The sequence below is a fragment of the Egretta garzetta genome, unplaced genomic scaffold, assembly GCF_000687185.1.
Source record: "Egretta garzetta isolate BGI_Z169 unplaced genomic scaffold, ASM68718v1 scaffold726, whole genome shotgun sequence".
Lineage (NCBI taxonomy): Eukaryota > Metazoa > Chordata > Aves > Pelecaniformes > Ardeidae > Egretta > Egretta garzetta.
The window spans coordinates 26600-42233 of record NW_009260024.1 but is presented as its reverse complement, the minus strand read 5'-3'; the positions used below and the strand labels follow the sequence as shown (position 1 = coordinate 42233).

The following is a 15634-nucleotide window of genomic DNA, read 5'->3' as shown; positions in this document are numbered from 1 at the left end:
TGGGATGGCAGGGTTGGGTTAAAGGTTGGACTCGATGATCTCAAAGGTATTTTCCAACAAAAGTGATTCTATGATTCTATGATTCTAATGCAAAAACTTCACGGTGCTGTGACAAGCCACAGGGCTCCAGCTCCTTCTGCCTGCCATCAGGCTCAGCTGTGTCACCAGGGTAGAGCAAAGACTTCTCACAGGGAAACTTGAGCAATGATCCTGACCAGAAGACCATGGTGCAGTGAGCTGTGCTGCACTGCACATACAGCCTGGCCTTCATATCTGTGCTGTGCTGCACAGATCCCTTGGCCGCAGGGCAACCTCAGCAACTCATTGTCATGAGGAGCCTGCAGGCAGCTCCCACTCGGTACCAGCCCTTACGCCTCCTGCCTGGTCTTGCCTGTACCTGGCAGGGCAGCAAGGAGGTCTCATGGAAGCATTGTTTGTAATTGACTGTAGAGATTATGAAAATAGTTGTTTTCTTGTAAGCAAAACTAAAAGTAGCTTGAATGACCAAACCAGGAGATGTCTTCTGTGGGTGAGGTCTGCATGGCATGCTGTGTGGGGTCAGATGCCTGTTCAGTGCTACACCACTTGGGGTTCCCACCATCTAAAGGGACCTGAGATTGTCTGTGTGATTGCCTCCTTATAGAGTTAGCGCTGACGAGCAGCATTTTAAAAGGTACCTCACAGAGTCTGAGTGCCGTTCTTACTGGTATTATAATGAACCAGTGCCTCCTGGGGAAGAACACGCTTGGCTGCAGCCCCTCCAGCCCCATAGACTGGCAAGGGCGTGGTTTGCTCCAGTAACCCCTGTCCTGATCCTCATCCACTTCTGGTTGTTCTCTTCCAGTGTTCTGCCTCAGAGCACAAAGGCCTGGGAGACCTGGCTGGTGGTAACTGAGGCAAAGAGGATGCAGCGAATCTCCATCTACCTACACCTCCTCTTACTAAATATAGCAGTGGTCCCACAGTATTTCTGATTCTTCTTTAGCTGTTCCTGAAGCAGGAACAGCTCATCTTGGTGCCCTTGAACACCCCTTTGAGTTTCAATTGAGTTTTGGTGTGAAGCACTGCTGTGCCTGGAGGATATTTCATTTGAAGACGTATGCAGGCACACTGTGAAAAGGATTCATCTGTTCCTTGGCTGTGTCACCAAGGGAGTGAGTACAGACCCCAGTGTCATGTACTTCATGTTCCTGCAATGCCTGCAGCTGTTCGGTACAGAAGAGACAGACCTTTTTCTCTCTGGTGGTGTCTGATGACTGATGCCTCTGATGGCAGCAGTCGATGGCACACAGGCAGCCAATCGCACTCCCTGCAACGCCGTCTGGGGTGTCTGTCATACACCCACCCTGAATGGGCTTTCCTGTTGGCCATAGAGCCATCGTAGAATCACAGACCTTAAAGATCATCTATTTCCCATCCCCCTGCCATGGGCAGGGGCACCTTCCACTAGACCTGGCCTTCAACACATCCAGGGATGAGGCTTCCACAACTTCTCTGGGCAACCTGTGCCACTGCCTCACCACACTCCTAGTGAAGAATTTCTTCCTTCTATCTAACCTCATTCGACCCTCTTTCAGTTTGAAGCCATTAACCCCTGCCTTATCACTGCATGCCCTTGCAAAAGTCCCTCTCCAGCTTTCCTGTAGGCCGCTTTCCTGATCATTCCATCCTGCCTCTCCTGAAAAGTCCCCATGCACTGTTGCAGCACCACCAGCAGTGTGAGCTGTCCCACCACACCTCACCACTTCCTCCATCAATGTCAAAACTCCATAATTGCACACGGGAGCCCAGTTCATTCTCTCTATGCCCTGGGCTGAGGACATTGGTGCCTGTTTGGGCTGCAGCACCTCAACTGTGGCACCGGGGTCAATCTCAGGCTTGTCGCAGGCAAACCTGGTACCAAGTGCCCAAAGCCCCATGTGTGAAAATGCTGTGCTTGAGAGCAGAGACATGCTGGAGGGGGCGGCAGATCACAAATGAAGGTGAAATGAGATGCCCACAAAGACAGCAAACCCTGCTGTGCCCAAGGTAGGAGAAAAGCAGTGCTGGGCTGAGCAACCCTGGCAGGATAGGGCTTTGCTGCCTATAGTGTCTCTGATGCCCCTGAGGACCTGTGGTGGAGGTGAAGTTGATCTCTGGGAGGACAAGGTGCTGCTGAAAATGTCCTTGGCTTTGGACATGCCTTGCTCCAGGAATACTGAGATAACCATTAGACCCTTCCTTGATTGTATCATCAGAGGGCTGAACAAAGAAGAACCAACACTGTTTGGGAGTAGCCAAATGATCAGAGACCCCAGTGTAATGGGCTTCCTATGCATGAACTGCTCTGCATCACCTGGATGAACTTGGGTCATTGCTGGCCTCACTGCAGTGGTGGGATTCAGTTGCTGGCCAACACAAAACGAATGTCTCTGAGATGTCCTCTGGGCTTGCACAAAGGCATTGAAAATGCCTGTAGCACTGCCTGGGGTGTCTGCCTCTGAGCATGAATGGCTCTCCCTGCCAGCCACATGCAATGGTGCAGGAGAGTGCCAGCATCTCATGGAGCACTACAGGCCTGTGTGTGACCATTGAGAAGCTTCCCAGAATTAGGTTAGGCATTGTGGGGGTGTCCATGAGATAACTGCCATTACAGCTGATGGAGATCTAGGAAACAGAGCTGATGGAGAAGAGGAATAGAGGGACTCAGCTCCATTTGGTCAGCTGACTACCTCTGTAGGCTGCTGTGGACATAAGGAAAAGGGAAGTTTTGAGTTGTCCTAAGTGTAAACATCTGCTGTCATTTCTGTCTACCAAAGGACTTCCCCACCAGGCTGCAAGGTTCTGCCCCCAGATGCTGCCGTGTCTCTCGGCAGTGCTCCATTACAGCTTGCAGTCACCTGCACGAATCAAGGACAAACTCTGGTGTCACCTTGAATGTCACCAGGTGTCTCATTCTCACTTGAATGTCTCCATTAATCAGCATGGTAGGTGACACAAAGAGCTCCCTTGCAAGTGCCTATTTTGTGCACGTGGGAACTGAGGCAAGAGGAATCCCACCTCCTGTGGGTTTGTGGCCTACATGAGAGGGAGCTGAGTCCTCTTCTAACCCTGAGACTACAAACGCACAATTGAGATGCCTTGATTGACTCATCTGCATCTCTTCCCTCAACAGTGGTAAAGGAGATTGCTCACTGCCACTGTCTGGCTATCATGTCTAATGATGGGACAAGGAAAGGTGATTGTCATGCCCAATTCTGTATTTAACAAGAGAAATGACACTGCAGGAACAGTGTCTCTTGCCAGCTGAGGGAAGCAACATCAGGGAAGACTTCAGCCTGTGTCACAGCAGGTTCCCCTGCAGCCCCAGGGACACCTGGGGAGGGAGCCCAGAGGGGGCAGAGGAAGTGGGCTGGTCCTCTGCTGCTGAGCTGGGCTGGGCTCCTGGGATGGCGGGAGCTCATGGCAAGTGAGCAGCGCTGCAGAGAGACAGCTCTGCCCAGGAGCAGCTCCTCTGCAAAGCGCAGCAAGGCTGAGGGCACTGCCTGCAGGCCGATGCCCCACGGCCAGCCAATCGCACTCCCTGCAATGCCGTCTGGGGTGTCTGTCATACACCCACCCTGAATGGGCTTTCCTGTTGGCCATAGAGCCATCGTAGAATCACAGACCTTAAAGATCATCTATTTCCCATCCCCCTGCCATGGGCAGGGGCACCTTCCACTAGACCTGGCCTTCAACACATCCAGGGACAGGGCATCCAGAACTTCTCTGGGCAACCTGTGCCACTGCCTCACCACACTCCTAGTGAAGAATTTCTTCCTTCTATCTAACCTCATTCGACCCTCTTTCAGTTTGAAGCCATTAACCCCTGCCTTATCACTGCATGCCCTTGCAAAAGTCCCTCTCCAGCTTTCCTGTAGGCCGCTTTCCTGATCATTCCATCCTGCCTCTCCTGAAAAGTCCCCATGCACTGTTGCAGCACCACCAGCAGTGTGAGCTGTCCCACCACACCTCACCACTTCCTCCATCAATGTCAAAACTCCATAATTGCACACGGGAGCCCAGTTCATTCTCTCTATGCCCTGGGCTGAGGACATTGGTGCCTGTTTGGGCTGCAGCACCTCAACTGTGGCACCGGGGTCAATCTCAGGCTTGTCGCAGGCAAACCTGGTACCAAGTGCCCAAAGCCCCATGTGTGAAAATGCTGTGCTTGAGAGCAGAGACATGCTGGAGGGGGCGGCAGATCACAAATGAAGGTGAAATGAGATGCCCACAAAGACAGCAAACCCTGCTGTGCCCAAGGTAGGAGAAAAGCAGTGCTGGGCTGAGCAACCCTGGCAGGATAGGGCTTTGCTGCCTATAGTGTCTCTGATGCCCCTGAGGACCTGTGGTGGAGGTGAAGTTGATCTCTGGGAGGACAAGGTGCTGCTGAAAATGTCCTTGGCTTTGGACATGCCTTGCTCCAGGAATACTGAGATAACCATTAGACCCTTCCTTGATTGTATCATCAGAGGGCTGAACAAAGAAGAACCAACACTGTTTGGGAGTAGCCAAATGATCAGAGACCCCAGTGTGATGGGCTTCCTATGCATGAACTGCTCTGCATCACCTGGATGAACTTGGGTCATTGCTGGCCTCACTGCAGTGGTGGGATTCAGTTGCTGGCCAACACAAAACGAATGTCTCTGAGATGTCCTCTGGGCTTGCACAAAGGCCTTGAAAATGCCTGTAGCACTGCCTGGGGTGTCTGCCTCTGAGCATGAATGGCTCTCCCTGCCAGCCACATGCAATGGTGCAGGAGAGTGCCAGCATCTCATGGAGCACTACAGGCCTGTGTGTGACCATTGAGAAGCTTCCCAGAATTAGGTTAGGCATTGTGGGGGTGTCCATGAGATAACTGCCATTACAGCTGATGGAGATCTAGGAAACAGAGCTGATGGAGAAGAGGAATAGAGGGACTCAGCTCCATTTGGTCAGCTGACTACCTCTGTAGGCTGCTGTGGACATAAGGAAAAGGGAAGTTTTGAGTTGTCCTAAGTGTAAACATCTGCTGTCATTTCTGTCTACCAAAGGACTTCCCCACCAGGCTGCAAGGTTCTGCCCCCAGATGCTGCCGTGTCTCTCGGCAGTGCTCCATTACAGCTTGCAGTCACCTGCACGAATCAAGGACAAACTCTGGTGTCACCTTGAATGTCACCAGGTGTCTCATTCTCACTTGAATGTCTCCATTAATCAGCATGGTAGGTGACACAAAGAGCTCCCTTGCAAGTGCCTATTTTGTGCACGTGGGAACTGAGGCAAGAGGAATCCCACCTCCTGTGGGTTTGTGGCCTACATGAGAGGGAGCTGAGTCCTCTTCTAACCCTGAGACTACAAACGCACAATTGAGATGCCTTGATTGACTCATCTGCATCTCTTCCCTCAACAGTGGTAAAGGAGATTGCTCACTGCCACTGTCTGGCTATCATGTCTAATGATGGGACAAGGAAAGGTGATTGTCATGCCCAATTCTGTATTTAACAAGAGAAATGACACTGCAGGAACAGTGTCTCTTGCCAGCTGAGGGAAGCAACATCAGGGAAGACTTCAGCCTGTGTCACAGCAGGTTCCCCTGCAGCCCCAGGGACACCTGGGGAGGGAGCCCAGAGGGGGCAGAGGAAGTGGGCTGGTCCTCTGCTGCTGAGCTGGGCTGGGCTCCTGGGATGGCGGGAGCTCATGGCAAGTGAGCAGCGCTGCAGAGAGACAGCTCTGCCCAGGAGCAGCTCCTCTGCAAAGCGCAGCAAGGCTGAGGGCACTGCCTGCAGGCAGTGAGGGGAGAGGAGCGAGGCAGAGAGAGGTTAAAGGCAGCCTGGGGTGCGAGGATGCTGAGACCTCACTGCAGGAGAGATCTTCACAGTTCTCTATATGGTAAGTCTGTGGCTGCAGGGCACTGAATCTGGTGTTCCTGGAGGCATGTCCTAGAGGTGGTTCATCCCACAGCCTGTAGGATCTGGGAGGAGGATTCTCACAGTTTCCCTAGTGTAGAGGGGGAGGATGTGCTCTTGAGCAGGGCTTCCCAGCTGCACTGGCAGTAGGATGATGGTTTCTTTGTTTTGGGGATGACTGTAGGGGTGCAAAGCCGGTGTGCAGCCAGTGCTGCCCAAGGCTTTCCTTCCAAGGTGGGTCCCTGCACCCCTGGGGACCACCCTGAGGCCATTTCTAAGGAGACTTTTCAAGAAGATGGTAAAAGTGGAGATTACTTGAAAGGGAAGGAGTCTGCTTTGAGATCAGTCCTGTTGCTTGGCTGGGTGGGAAGCGGGAGATGAGAATTTTTTTTTCCGCTCTTGAGAAGATCCAGAGATTCTCATTCTCCTGAGGACTTACCTGAGCTGCTCCTTAGCCCCTCTACAGACAGAGATGCCCCTGGAGCAGTTCCCTGCTGCCAGGAGGTGTTTGCAGGGCAGAGCTGAGCATACAGTGAGTGGGATGGGGCTCTCTTTCTGTGAGAACTGACAGGGAGGAGACTTGGGCACAGGGAAACGGTTTCCAGCAGAGACAGCTCCAGGCAGCAGAGACATTGTCAGAGAGGGAGCTGGAACTGTAGTGGGAGGGGAGATTTGGACACCTCCTTCCCATCCCCTGCAGTACAAGCCCCTTCCCCGGAGCAACTCCCTGGTCTTATTCCCCACACAGTGTTGCTCCCTACCCTCGGTGTCACAAGGACTTGGCCATCAATTGCCTTCCCAGCAGCCTGACCAACAAAGAGAGGAGGGTGAGTATTCAGGTTCAGCTGAGACACCAGCGCTATGGATCCTGTCATGAAGATTTTTCAACAGAGGAGAAGCAACGAAACCCCCTACCAAAATCTGTGGCTGTGGGCACTACAGTGTGTGAGGCTGGAAAATATCCGACCCCCTCTTCAGGACACCTCATATTTCAGACATTTCACTTTTTGCCTAGGGGGGCATGCTGAGCTGCAGGCTGCCCTCCAGAAGGTCACAACTCTCCCATGACATCATTCTGCTTTTCACGTGACCAACAGAGAAGACACCATGGGTCTGATGCCCGGGAGATGCTTCTGGGTGGCTGTAGGTGGGCAGCTGCCATGAGCACTCGGTGTCCCTGCTTGGGAGGGCAGAGCTGAGATCCTCCACAGGTACGATGGGCTGAGGGGTTTGGAGATCTGCACTTGGAAACTGGATGCCTCTGCTCCCACCAGTGCCCTGTTTCTTTTGGGGGGAACCCCAAATTGCAATAGTCCTGCAGCTGAAAGAGCTGCCAGCACAGGGCATCTGAGTCCTCCCTCTGCACTAAGGGACAGCCCCTTTGCCTCTCAAGACCCACAAGATTTCACTGGCAGTGCAGCAGAAATGCCAGGGATTTCTTCATGAAAACTACTTTTGACCTGTGGTGGGGCAACAGGACCTGAAGACACCAAACAAAACCCCCACAGCTCTGCTCTGCTGTCAGGTGAGATGGGAGTGACAATGCTGAAAAGCTCTTTGAAATCAGAAGTGGATTTAATCTGAGATCACCCTGTGTTCCTCTCTACCTCCTGCTGTAGGGCAGGGCTGAATCCTGCAAAGCCCAGAGCAGAACCCCTTCCTCCCAGTGGCATCCACACCCAGCACTTACCAGAGCTTACCATGAAAGGAACTTGCAAAAGGTCTTCCTGAAAGCAGAAAGGAAGCTCTGGAGAATTCTACCTGGCTGCCCTCCTGGGCAATGGCCTCATCATCACCACTGTATCCTGCAACCACCGCCTCCACACCCCCATGTACTTTTTCTTCCTTAACCTCTCCCTCCTTGACCTGGGGTGCATCTCCACCACTATCCCCAAATCCATGGGCAATTCCCTCAGGGCCACCAGGGCCATCTCCTGCTTGGGATGTTTTTCTGAGCTCTTTATGTTTGTCTTTTTGATGTAAGCAGAGTTATGTTTTCTCACCGTCATGGCCTATGACCGCTATGTTGCCATCTGCAAATCCCTGTACTACAGGACCCTCCTGGGCGGCAGACCTTGTGCCAAAATGGCAGCAGCTGCCTGGGGCAGTGGGTTCCTCTATGCTATCCTGCACACTGTCAATACATTTTCCATACCCCTCTGCAAGGGCAATGCTGTGGACCAGTTCTTCTGTGAAATACCGCAGATCCTCAAGCTTTCCTGCTCAGATGCTTCTCTCAGGGAGGTTGGGCTTCTTGTGGTTAGTGCCTGTTTAGCATTTGGGTGTTTTATTTTCATTGTGCTGTCCTATGTCCAGATCTTCAGAGCTGTGCTGAGGATCCCGTCTGAGCAGGGACGGCACAAAGTCTTTTCCACATGCCTCCCTCACCTGGCCATGGTCTCCCTGTTTGTCAGCACTGGCATGTTTGTCTACCTGAAGCCCTGCTCCATCTCCTCTCCATCCCTGGATCTGGTGGTTTCAGTCCTGTATGCAGTGGTTCCTCCAGGATTGAACCCCCTTATCTACAGCATGAGGAACAAGCAGCTCAAAGATGCACTCAATAAGCTGATTCCATCAGTACTCTCTCAGCAGCAATAAACCGCCCATGTCTCTTTACAGGTTTCTTCCAATTTAGCTGGGGAACCTCCTGTGCTCTCTGTAATAAAATGAGGTTTTCTTGGAGGTTTGTCTATCATTCCAAAGATGAGGTCAGGGACAAGCTGTAGAAATTGTCCCCACGAGGCCGTGCCTTTGTGCTTGGGTTCTCCAAGGGCTGCAGGGAGGAGGGCGTGGGACGATATGTTAGGGAATGGGACGAGTGAGATTTCACTGGTGGCCTCATGAATCGGCCATGTCAAGGACTGGGTGCTCTCCACAGGTTTATGGGTGAGTTTCGCTGCATGGCCATTTCCCGCCTGCTGCTGGGCTGCACTAATGAACCTCTCTCCTTGTCCAGACCCTGGCAGACCCCTGAGCAGGGATGTCTTTGGAAAACTACAAGGGATGCGGAGAGAGCTGGGTAGGTTCCGAAACCCTGGTGGAGGCTGTCTCAAATAGGAGGAACCAAAGAGGGGCAGGGCACTTTGTGAGCCAACACAGGCAGGCCACAGGAACAACCACAAAACCATGGAGGAAACACAACAAATAAATGTATGTTCATTATCTCCCCAACCAGAGGATCACTAAAGCAGCACCCCAGCTGAAGCACACAAGTGGGGATGCAGGCAACATGGAGCTCGGTCCATGCTAGAGGATCACCGAGCCTGCTGTTTTTGCCTGTTTGTCAGGGATTCATGCAGGTGTAGGTTACCACTGTGCCTTGACCTTTCCCACAGCAGGGCAGGAATCTCAAGCATGTTCAACACAGTGCCTGTAGAGGTCTCTCACAGGCCTATGTTATCCAAACACAAACTCGTCAAGCACATAAGACTAAATGACACTTAGTATGAGATATGTTTTTTTCTACACCCCAGCTACAGGTCACTTGAGCGTGTTTACAATCCTCCTTGCCAATTTGCTGCTATTTTCCCACATTCCAGCCCATCGCTCAAGATACCACTTCTACTGGGGCTGGCAAAGCTGGAGGTGTCCATTTGGGTCTGCAGGGTGTAGTGCAGGGTAATTTACAGAGGCACGCAACAGACACATCTAGGAAAAGGAATAAACATATCCCTAAACCAATGCTTTGAGTCAGGTATCCCGCTCATCCTGTCAGGGAATTAAACCACTCAGCCAGCCAGGCACCACTAGAGGATTGTTTCATGTAATGCATGAAGTCCTGGAGATGTCGACTGTCATCCTCTATGCTGGCTGATTCATCAGTTATGTTGAAGCAGCACATGCTTCAAAATCAAAGCAGCATTTATGGTGTCAACACAGGAGATGGTCCACCACCAAATGATTTGCTAACATTCATTGGTGTACAGCTGTGACCTCCTCAGCACCTTATCTACTAAGATTCCCTTAACCCCTTCACTCAGTTAATGATTGAATGGCAAATCCTGCTTGCAAAGTGCCAAAGCAGAAGTGCTCATTTAAAGTTTCAGCTGCTTGTCCTGCCAATGCATCAATAACCAAGCTACATTCTTTAATTGGGTAATTAACATTGGTGTGGTTAACGGAGTGGCATTTCCTATAGCTAAGGTAACCATAGTTTGGTGGGTGGGGGCTGCATTTCTCCCCAGTCCACAGATCTGTGATATGGTGTCTTTATTATTTATATTACTCTGTCATACAGAAACCTCAGCTCCAGTGCCTGCCAGAGCTAACACGCATACAATCCCCCCAGACCGCCACTCTATATTTAAAGGAACAGAGGGGCGTCAGTCCCCCTCATGGTAAGAGGCTACAGTGGTGGCAATTTTGGGGGACCTGCCACACATTCATTTCTTCTGTTTTTGGATTTGCCTGGTTGTGCCTTGCCTTGAGGTGGCAGATGGGGGTGGAAGATGGGCTCGGAGTTGGTGTTGGGGCCAGCGGCGGTCGGCTATTTTGTCTGGGTGTTAACTTTTGCCATCGGTGAAATGTTTCTGAAGTTGTAAACCCATTTATTTCTGATCATGGGACACCTGCTTGTACCAGATCATTCCACACTTATTTCCTCATCACCCATGATGTAACTCCTTTCGGTTTTGCCAGCTTTCCTTTATTCACCACGTGCACAGATGGTCTCAAATTTATAGCCCCAATTTCACTCAAGGTATTTACTACAGCCCCTACAGTACCCATAGCATTTGTGACTGTTGGTATAATCAATGCTTCTATCCAGGGCTGCAAGTCACTTGAGCATGCTTACAATCCTCCTCACCAGACTTCCATTAGATTCCCACAGAGAGCATCATTCAGGCTGGAAGGGACCTCAGCAGGGGTCTCGACCAACCCGCTGCTCAAAGCAGGGCCAGACCAGATTACCCAGGACTCTATCCAAGCACATATTGGTCACTTTCTGGGACACAGCTGGCACAGACTCCCTGGGAAACAGCTCCTCTACTAAGATTCCCTTAACCCCTTCTCTCAGTTAATGACTGAATGGCAAATCCCGCTTGCAAAGTGCCAAAGCAGAAGTGCTCATTTAAAGTTTCAACTGCTTGTCCTGCCAATGCATCAATAACCAAGCTACATTCTTTAATTGGGTAATTAACATTGGTGTGGTTAACGGAGTGGCATTTCCTATAGCTAAGGTAACCATAGTTTGGTGGGTGGACCCTAACCCTCTTGTTTCAGCCCATTGGCTCTTGTCCTTGTGTCTTGCACCACAGACATGAGCCCAACTCAGTCTTCCTGGGAAGAGTGCCATGCTGCTACATGTCCACCCCAAGATCTTCCTTTCTCCATGCTAGCCCAGCTCCCCAGCCTCTCCTCAAAGGCAAAGTGCTTTAGCTCCTGGCCATCCTGGGAGCCCTTCCCTAAACTGACTCCAGCTTCCTGACGTTTTTCCTATATTGGGATTTGAAATCTGGACACAGTGTTATGTATAAACCCTTCCCTTGATCACCTGGCTGTGCTGCTGGTCGTCCAGCCCAGGATGATGCTTGTCTCCCTTGCTGCCAGGGTACACAGCTGCCTCCTGTCCAGCTCCCTGTCCACCCAGACCTTTCCCACAGGCCTCCTTCCAGCCAGGCAGCCCCCACAGCCTGTGCCACTGCCAGGTGAGTCCCCTGCAAGGGCAGAAACTGGCATCCATCCTTGCAGGATTTCCTGAGGTTTCTGCCACAATGTGCTTCCCTCTTCCTTGAACCCTTGCCCCAAGCACAGAGGCTTGGAGTCCATTTCAGTAAGGACGCAGACCTTAAGTCCCTCAGCCCCTCCTGTCTCTGCTGTTATTAAATCCCCTCTCCATTCAGCAGCAGCCCTGCATTTGCCTTGTTCAGCCTTGGTTTCTAACACAGCAATCAAATTCTTTTTGCTTTTGCCTTTACTTGCAACCAGCATCTCCAGGTGAGCATTGCGTTTCCTACAAACATGCCTCCACAACAAATCCAGTCTCTAGAAATTCCATCTTGGTAGCCTGTCCTTGCTGTCACCTCCTGGCATCTGCTTCATGGCCCCTGTCAGCACCCTGCCCCTGTGCTGGCCCAGCCCCATTGCCCACAGTCCCACTGTGCAGGCACAGCATGGGACATAATGATGTAGTCAGGGGTGAGGAAAGTTCTGCCTGTTAGGATCCCAATGACAGCCTTCATATCACAGTTCCCCCATGGTCCTCCTCATTTTGCAGCCACTCCCTGCACCTGACCCTGTCCCCAGCCTTTTCCCACATGGGGCGTAGCAGACAGCCCTGGTCTAGTGTCTGCCTGGGCCTGGGCAAAGAGAGAGGCTGGGTAGGGATTTCTGTTCCCCCAAACCACCGCTTCTCCCAGCAGGAGATGGAGATGATGTCGCACAAAACTCAACCATAAAGCTGGGGTGATCGGTCAGTGCTAGAAATGTACAGTGAGAAAGGCTGAGAGGGGACAAAAGCCATTAGTCCCCTTCCCAGTTTGCCCATGCCACCAAGGCCACAGACACACCTCCTCCTCTGCCCTGAACTTGCATGTCTTCCAGAAGCCCTGGCTCTGCACCAAAACCCCTGGTGAAAGCCCTCACCTTACATGGTCACACACTACAAGCTATACGCTGATGTTTTCCTATCCCAGGCTCTTTCCAGCCCATACCAGCTCCCTCCAAGCTCTTCCCACCTCCCCTGCCCTCTCCCCAGCACAGCACAACCTGGCCCCATAGCCGTGCCCAACACAGGGTGCTGCAGAGCTCTGGGCACTCACCCCACAGACCCAGCCCCTCTGAAGGGCACAGCAGCTCCTCAGGGCTGGAGAGGGGTAAGCCCCAGAGGTGGGGAACATCTACGGAACAAAGCAAAAAAATTTGGTGGCACCTTGTGTCTCCTGCTCTCCTCTCCTGGAGACCCTGAGGTATCTGCAGCCCCTCTGTGCCATCCTCTCTCCCCAGGTCAGCATAAGATCCCAGGCCCTAGGGCTCCCCTGGCTGCTCCTGCTGCCCCAGAGAGAGAGCAACCTGCCCCAGGCTGGTACAGCCAGAAAGGTGTTTTCATTTCCCATTCGTTCCTGCCCCACTGGGGATGAATCTCAGAGAAAGAAGTTGCTGTTGGTTCATTTATTTTACTTAAATACACAGAGAGCTTCACTCCTTATTTACAAAAACTTTCTGAGTCTTATAAGATGATGGATACTTAAGAACGATGGGATAAATAACATTTCTTTGCAAACAAAATCATCAGAACTGGAAAAAGAAAAAAGAAAAAAAAACAAACAAAAAAAAGAAGACAGACCTGCCCTGTCATGACAGACACTGAAAGTCATTTGTGGAGGAAGATACGTGGTCTCTGGCTGCTGAAAAGTGTCTACTCAGTTTCTGCAGGGCATCCTTAAGGTCCTGATTTCTGATGCTATAGATGAGGGGGTTCACTGTTGGAGGCAGAATCGAGTACAGAACAGCGACCACCAGGTCCAGGGATGGGGAGGAGATGGAGGGGGCCTTCAGGTAGGCAAACATGCCAGTGCTGACAAACAGGGAGACCACGGCCAGATGAGGGAAACACGTGGAAAAGGCTTTGTGCCACCCCTGCTCAGAGGGGATCCTCAGCACAGCCCTGAATATGAGCCCATAGGACACTACAATGAAAGCAAAACATATTAACGCTATACAGGCACTAAACACAAGAACCCCAACTTCCATGGGGTTATCATCTGTGCAGGAGAGCTTTTGGATTTTGGGGATTTCACAGAAGAACTGGTCCACAGCATTGCCCTTGCAGAGGGGTATGGAAAATGTAGTTACAGTGTGCAGGAGAGCATAGAGGAACCCACTGCCCCAGGAAGCTGCTGCCATGTGCACACAAGCCCTGCTGCCCAGGAGGGTCCCGTAGTGCAGAGGTTTGCAGATGGCAACGTAGCGGTCATAGGCCATGACAGTGAGAAGATAATACTCTGCTGACATAAAAAATAAAAATAAAAATAGTTGGGCCACACACCCTTGGTAGGAGATGTCCCTAATGTCCCAGAGAGAATTGGCCATGGATTTGGGGATAGTGGTAGAGATGCACCCCAGGTCAAGGAGGGAGAGGTTGAGGAGGAAGAAGTACATGGGGGTGTGGAGGTGGTGGTCGCAGGATACAGCCATGATGATGAGGCCATTGCCCAGGACGGCTGCCAGGTAGATGCCCAGGAAGAGCCCGAAGTGCAAGAGCTGCAGCTCCCGTGTGTCTGCAAATGCCAGGAGGAGGAACTTGGTGGTGGAGCTGCTGTTGGACATTTTGGCCATCTGGGTGTGGAGATCTGTAAGAAGGAAAGAAAGAAAGTGAGAAACTAGGGCAAACTTGTTTCAGAAATATCTTTTCAGTTTCTTATAGAAACCCCCCAAACCACCATTCCCTTCACAGGAAGGCCTTCGGTTGGCTCTGGTTGATGCTGGCTGAGTGTGCCCCAGGGAGCAGGATGCTCTGCTGAGGGCTCTGCAGGAGTTCAGCCTGCCCTACAGCAATAGATAAATAGGAACAGAGATATCAGATTAAATCCACTTCTGATTTCAAAGAGCTTTTCAGCATTGTCACTCCCATCTCACCTGACAGAAGAGCAGAGCTGTGGGGGTTTTGTTTGGTGTCTTCAGGTCCTGTTGCCCCACCACAGGTCAAAAGTAGTTTTCATGAAGAAATCCCTGGCATTTCTGCTGCACTGCCAGTGAAATCTTGTGGGTCTTGAGAGGCAAAGGGGCTGTCCCTTAGTGCAGAGGGAGGACTCAGATGCCCTGTGCTGGCAGCTCTTTCAGCTGCAGGACTATTGCAATTTGGGGTTCCCCCCAAAAGAAACAGGGCACTGGTGGGAGCAGAGGCATCCAGTTTCCAAGTGCAGATCTCCAAACCCCTCAGCCCATCGTACCTGTGGAGGATCTCAGCTCTGCCCTCCCAAGCAGGGACACCGAGTGCTCATGGCAGCTGCCCACCTACAGCCACCCAGCAGCATTTTAGTGGCCTCAGCACACAGGAGTCTACTCCATGAGGCTCCTGCATAACATAGAGGTGCCACGGGAGAGCTGTACTCTACTGGAGGGCAGCCTGCAGCCCAGCAGGGCCTCCCAAAGAAAGAGTCACCTCTCCTCCCTTTGTTATGTCCTGAAGAGAGGCTGAGATCCCTGCCAGCCGCACACGCTGGAGTACCCAGAGCCCCAGAGGTTCACGGGGGGAAAGTGGGATGCTTTTCCTCCCTGGGCAGACGTGCATGGCAGTGCAGACAGCATTGGTGTCTGAGCTGCACTTGAATCCTCATCCCCCAATACACCAGGGAGTGTAACAGTAAGACCAAGGGCAGCAGGAAGAAGAGAAGATGCCCAAGTGTCCCTTTGCAAGGGAGGCAGGAGAGGGAGACCCAGTCAGGGACTGGAGTTTCTCTCCTCTTTGGTGGTCAGGCTGTTGGGAAGGCAACTCATGGCCAAATCTCCATGACATTGAGGGCAGAGGCTCTGCTGTGTGAGTGAGGAGACCAGGGGGTGGCTCCAGGGAAAGCGTCTGCACTGAAGGGGGTGGCCTGAATCCCTCCTCCCACGGCATTTCTGGCAGCAGTTCTCTCTTCCTTCCTGCCCATGGCTCTGCTGCCTGGAGCTCTTCTTGGCAAGGACCTGTTTCTCTCTCCCCACGTCTCCTCCCTCTGCATGCTGACAGAGCCCATCTCTCCTGCTGTGTGCTCAGCTCTGCCCTGCAGACACCTCCTGGCAGCAGGGCA

General features: G+C 52.0%; 1 protein-coding gene across 1 annotated transcript; it reads right to left on the bottom strand.

Moving 5' to 3' along the window:
* Positions 1-13196: 13196 nt before the first annotated feature.
* On the bottom strand, positions 13197-14090 carry LOC104128081 (olfactory receptor 14A16; the record flags this gene model as incomplete). The annotated part of the gene is made up of 2 exons (XM_035896285.1): positions 13197-13419; positions 13576-14090. Coding segments are annotated over 2 exons (738 nt in total), but the record flags the coding sequence as incomplete, so codon positions are not given.
* Between the last annotated feature and the right edge of the window lie 1544 nt (positions 14091-15634).